This window comes from Pteropus alecto, unplaced genomic scaffold (assembly GCF_000325575.1).
Source record: "Pteropus alecto unplaced genomic scaffold, ASM32557v1 scaffold111, whole genome shotgun sequence".
Taxonomy (NCBI): Eukaryota; Metazoa; Chordata; class Mammalia; order Chiroptera; family Pteropodidae; genus Pteropus; species Pteropus alecto.
Window position 1 is genome coordinate 5,750,598 of NW_006431915.1, and position 6,238 is coordinate 5,756,835.

The following is a 6,238-nucleotide window of genomic DNA, read 5'->3' on the forward strand; positions in this document are numbered from 1 at the left end:
GGAATGCCTTTTAATGTCATGACTTGGTAGGAAAGGGAATTTCCAAGGGCTTCGGCTTGGATTTTCCTACTATAATGTCCTTAATCCATAATTAATAGTCGTGGGGACGTGCCAGTTGTTCATGATATCTATTCCATATACTACTTGCAAACTGAAGAAATAACCATGGAAGTTTTCAGAGTGTCTGTGAAGTGCACCATGAAGTGAATTTCAATCACTTGAGATTCATAAGCAGACTCACTGACACATACAGAGCAGTGTCATTCTGGGTCTTTAGGAATTGGAGTAAGTTCAGCATCATTATCCAGAAACCTAAAAGTTTCCATTTCTCAATACAATGACTTTGAAGTCAAGGTGTAGTAGGAAAAATAATGACTCCAAAGATGTCCACATCCTGATCCACAGAACCTATGAATATGTTAGATTACATGGAAAAGGGGATTAAGGTTGCAGATGGAATTAAGGTTGCTAATCAGCTGACCTTAAGATAAATGATCTGTCTTGGCCCAATGTAATCACAAGGGTCCTTAAAAGTGGGAGTCAGGAGTTACAGGAAGGGACGTGATGACAGAAGCAGGGTCAGAGTGATGTCATATGAGAACGACTTGACTCATCTTTGCTGGCTTTGGAGATGGAAGCAGCATCCATGTCTTACTTTGCTCAGGCTGCCATAACAGAATACCACCAACTGGGTGGCTTAAACAACAGAAATTTATTTCTCACAGTTCTGGAGGCTGGAAGGCTCAACCTCCAGGTACCAAATGATGAAAGAAGAGACCACAGTTCTTGGGACCTCTTGGGACCACAGTTCCTCTAGTCAGGAAGAAGGGTTGTCTTTCCTAAGAATTTTAGGTGTCTACCCAGCCACCACTGCTGGTGCTGCCACTGTAACCACAGGATTGTCTGGGAGTTGGGCAAGCAATAACAGAAAAAAAAAAATCAGGGCATTTACTTCGCTCTTTCTGATGCATAGAGGCCCCCTTTCTCTGTTTTCAGACCATTTCTTTTGTCACTCTTTCTGTATGAACCTAGTGTGTCGGTTTGGGTTTCAGGCTACCCTTGAGTCCAGGCCAAGAAGAGGGAAGGAAAACAAACAAACAAACAAACAAACAAAGAACAGAAAATTCACCAAGAGTTTGCTGGTATCTTACATTCTAGTTTCCTTCTAGGGTCTGCCTGCTATCATTTGTTTTTCAGAATCCTCAGATGGCTGCTCCATGCATTCTGTCTATAGGTTTTAATTGCATTCAGTGGGAGAAACAGGATGGAGTATGTTTATATTTCATTTTGACCAAAACTGGAATCTGTCTCCTGGCTTTGGCCCTCTCCCTACTTTAGTGGTTGTTCCTTTGCAATACCCCTTTGTTGGCTTTTCCTGTTTGATGGGCTTTAAATATAAGTGTTCCTCTAGTTTCATCTTAGGCAATTTTCTCACTCTGTACTCTGTCCCTAGTTAATGTCAACCATGTTCAGTGCTTAAATTGTTACGTACATGTAAATGTCACAAGTTTATATCTCTAGGCTAATCTTTCTCATTAATTCCAAACTCACATATCCAACTGACTCCTTGATCTCTCTATCTATATATCTCAAAATCATGACAATTTCAATATGTTTAAAATACAACTGATTTACCCTTCAACTTCCAAACTTAGTCCTTTTCAAGTATCCCCTGTGTCAGTTAATGACAGCTTTTTTTGACATCTAGATATCACCTTTGACATCTTCATCTCACTCACCACAAGGATGGATAAGTACTTAATTGAATAGCCAACGAAAGTTTATTACATGTATATTTTTATTCAACAGATATTCAGTGAGCACTTGGTCCTCTGTATGCTCTGAACGTCTTCTTCATGCCAGACCCTGTGCTAAATGAAATTAATATGATCCTTGCCACAACGACCCTACAGACTAGTGAAACATTAAACAAGAAAACAAATTACTATCAAATTACAAATTGTAATAAATGCTCTTAATAAAAGAAGCAGCAGGACAGAGCACAACATTTTTATGGAACTAAGAGAAATTTTGTGTTCCTAAATGGTGAGTAATCACATTATGAAAGTCCATCTTAAGGACTTCCAGCTTTAGGGTAATAAAAACTGCTAAAGGATTTAAGTGGGGTAGTGATACGACCACATTTTCCTAAAGTATAATCTGGTCATGTAATCATTCATTCAGGAATTGACTGCCTGTCAGAAGTGGTTTTAACTTCTCTGTCAAACATAGTCCTCTTTTTAGCAATACTTGAAAAGGATCCTATACTTGGATGGGAGACCACCTAGGAAGACCAGGTGCTGTAGGCATAAAAAATTAAAAAATAAGGGATTGTAAGTTGACAAAGTCCTTGAAATCTGTGAGGTCAACCAAGGGTTGCCTCACCTAAAAAATAAAAAAATAATAATAATAAAAAGAAAAGGATTCCTTACCTGAGACTCTAAAAGTAACGACTGTTAATTAGTACAGGTTAAGATGGAATCTAACACAAATGGAAATATGAACCATTTACCAATAACTAACTTTCGTATTGCCCATAATACATAAAACATTTATATTTGCTTGTTGTTTTTCACAGTAACTTTATGTAGCATATGTCTGTAACTACTGTAACTCCTATTGTGCAGCTAGAAGACATCTCCCCAGGTTCCAGCGTGGGTCCTTTCTGAGAGCAGGGTCCCTTCTAATCAGTGTCAGTGTCCCATTCTGACCCATATCCTACTCTGAAACATCTGCTCAGTTCCTTGTGTCCAAGTTGACATCCTAATTACAGAATGTGTTCAGACTTTATGTCTTCCAGTTCTCATAATTCACTCTTTGAAGTAAAGATTTCAGCTGTTTCTGTAACGCTGGTTATTCCTGTGTACATTTGGCACCATACATACTTCCAGGAGGCAGACCATTAGTTCTACTCTAACATAAAATCCAACTCTACTCTAATAAAGCTCACTATAAAATGTCATTTCAAAATGACTCTGAAATTGCCAGGAAATGAATGTGGTATTTGGATTTAGAAGGCTGAGATATCTAAGCAGAAAAATAATTACTTTAGTTTCTATGAAAGCTTCTTGGTCAGCTCTCCCCTACTATCCCCAAAATTAGGGTTTGTTTCCATCCCCCACTATCAAACATCTCTTGGCAGCAACATCTGCATCAAATTTGTCCCCTTACACATCACCAGAACTTCACTCAGTGGCTACTGCAAGTCTCTTTAAATGTAGGTTACACATCTAGAAACACATAATGGAAGCTCAAGATCTAAGGGAATGGTCTAAGATTTAAATAATCCAGAATTCAACACCTAATACTAAACCATCTGAGGTCTTTCATATTTTAAAATTTGTCAAGTGGGTTACGCTTCCTCCACTCAAAATCTTTTCCTCTTCCCCACTCTAAAAGTGGAGGTAGGTAAGTGACAAGGTGAGCATGAAGGCAGAAAGAATAAAAAAAGAAAAATAAAATTAAAGGGAAAAAAAGGAAAAATAAGAACTAATCCTATTTTTTCTTTTGGAATGATAGACTTTCGCTGGAAACAATCTCTCCCAAAGTATAGTCATCTCACAACCTATGTCAGAATTTCTAGAGATCTATTATAAATGTAGATTATAAGGATCCCACTCCAGAACTACTGAATTAGAATATGAGAGTAGAGGCCCAGTCCGCACTTTAAACAAGCAGCATTTTTATACAAGTAAAAGATTTAAAACAACTAAAATAAATTATCTCTGTAATTGTTATATTTTTATAAAGCATTATAACTCATTGTTCATGTTGTTTCTTCGTCATAATTTTCACAAGTGGTTCTTAACTTCTCAAAGAAAGCGATTAGTTTAAAGCTGATAAATTTACTGAATCACTGCTATAAACATAAAAAGACACAAAAAAGACTTGACTAGCATATGGGTGGTACACTGGCATAGAAACAGAATTTGCTCAAGTATCTATGTGCTTAGAAAAGCAAGGTCGACAGGTGAGCTAATCAAGTAGGCATCGGATGTCAAGGAGTTTTAATTGGGAGTTTTGAAAAAGGCAGTGTAATTAGCGAGCCACCACAGCATTACAGAACAAACTCGAGTGAAGAAGTCAAAAGGATGAGGGATGCAGTTCCAGTTCGGCAACTGAGTGATATAGAGCAAGACTTAATTTTTCTTTGATTGTTTCCTTGTTTGCATAATCCAAGCCAATCTCTGTTATTTATTTCTTTATGCTCCCACGTCATCCTAGAAGGGATTTAAGGCAGAGCAGATATCCAAGTTTCTTCTGGCACTAATATTCACTAACTATAAACTTATCCAACTTTCCTTCTGGAACAGATGTGTGATGACTCCATAGCCTCAAACTTCTCACGACCATGAAACACCAAAGACAGAAAACATTACCAAATGCAAACTGGAATTTACTATTGTCCATAGACAATCACTGTATGTACGCATATCTTAGAATTATAAAATTACAGAGCTAAGGTTCAAGTCAGTGTTCTAAGTGTGAGTATGTTGTCTAGAATTTCTCTGGTGAGTTGTGCCTGGGGCGCACCCCTGGTAAAACCATAGGCACCCAGTCAGAGATTTTCACGTTTGATGCAATGATATTTTGCCCAGCAGTTTTTTCATAGCGTCTTTGACTTCCTTGTTTCTTAAACTGTAAATTATGGGATTCAACATCGGAGTAAGCACTCCATAAAGCAACGAGATGATTTTATCTACCTGTTGTGAGCTTGATGAAGAAGGCTTTAGGTACATGGAGAGAGCAGCCCCGTAATACAAGACCACCACAGTGAGGTGGGCACCGCAAGTAGAAAAAGCTTTGTTTCTTCCCTCTACGGAGCTGATTCTCAGAATAGTGGAAAGGATGAAGACATAAGAGATGCAAATTAGGAGCATTGGAATGGGCAGGAGGAGCACACTGACCACCAGCAGGATCATGTCCATGAGCAGTGAACTTGCGCAAGCTAACTTCAGCACTGCCAGGATCTCACACGTGAAGTGATCGATGAGATTCCCACAGAGGGGTATCTGCAGAGCAAAACTGGTTTCCAGCAGGGCAGTCAGACAACCTGTCACCCAGGAGACAGTGGCCATCTGAATACAGACTTGCCTGTTCATGATGATAGGGTATCTCAGCGGGTTGCAAATGGCCACATAACGGTCATACGCCATCACAGCCAGAAGCACACACTCCGTGGAGCCCATGGCAAGGGACAGATACATCTGTACAGCACAGCCAGAAAAGATAATGGTTTTCTGAGATGACAGCAAGTTTACCAGCAAAGTGGGAATAGAAGCAGATGTGTAACAAATATCCATAAAAGAGAGATTTCCTAGGAACAAGTACATGGGGGTTTGGAGGCGTGAATCTAGGATACTGATTAAAATAAGAGTGCTGTTCCCCAAAAGTGTAACCAGATACATTACGAGGCTGAAGATGAAGAGAACAATCTCTAACTTTGGGTATCTAGAAAAACCCTCCAGGAAAAAAAAGCTCCAAATAGTGAGGTTTTCTCCTTGCATTTCCTTTCTTTCACCTGCAATTACTCTAGTATCATTCTCTTCACTTCCTATGAGGACATAAAGAGATGGATAAAGTAAAATATTCATTTGGTTTAGGAAAACACTTTCAAACTTATTTTACTTTTATAAATACAATTTTACCACAAAAAACATCATAGGATAGTTTGTCTATTGATCTAAAGGGAGAAAAACCAGGTTTGATCTACATAAAAAGTTAATTCTTCCACAACGAAATTTAGAAAAGAGTGAATTTGAAAACAGGAAAAACATCTTTAACATTTGAATCTCAGCCCGAAATCCTATACTTGGCACACAATAGGTTTTCAGTAAAGATTTGAAAGTACTGAATGATGAAAAATATGAATGAACATTGAATAAATTATTGAGTACAAATTAGAAAAGTAAGCCAGGTAAGTGAGAAAAAGAAAGCACATTGCATAATAAAAACCAGTAATGATCTTCACTGGAAGAAGAGGAGGAATGCTGAAAGAAACAAAAGAATTTTAAATGAACACCTATGAAGTTCTGGGTCTAAATGAACTCTGTTCTTTCTAGCTAATAGCTTGAAGGTCCATATACTTGTTTTTATAATGATGACACTGTTTGAAGCATTGTACATACTCATTCTAATTATATTTAAGAGCTGGTTTACAAGTCACACAAAATAACCGACCTCATTTAAACACTGATACCTCCACTGTACAGTTTCATTCATTATTGACACCCATACT

The 6,238-nt window shown here is 38.0% G+C and overlaps 1 protein-coding gene across 1 annotated transcript; it reads right to left on the reverse strand.

Annotated features, from left to right (window-relative positions):
* Positions 1 to 4,564: 4,564 nt before the first annotated feature.
* LOC102891899 (olfactory receptor 2K2) lies at positions 4,565 to 5,594 on the reverse strand. The gene has a single exon (XM_006906097.1). It carries the CDS (start codon positions 5,592 to 5,594, stop codon positions 4,569 to 4,571), a length of 1,026 nt encoding a protein of 341 aa, XP_006906159.1. The 3' UTR covers positions 4,565 to 4,568.
* Positions 5,595 to 6,238: the final 644 nt, after the last annotated feature.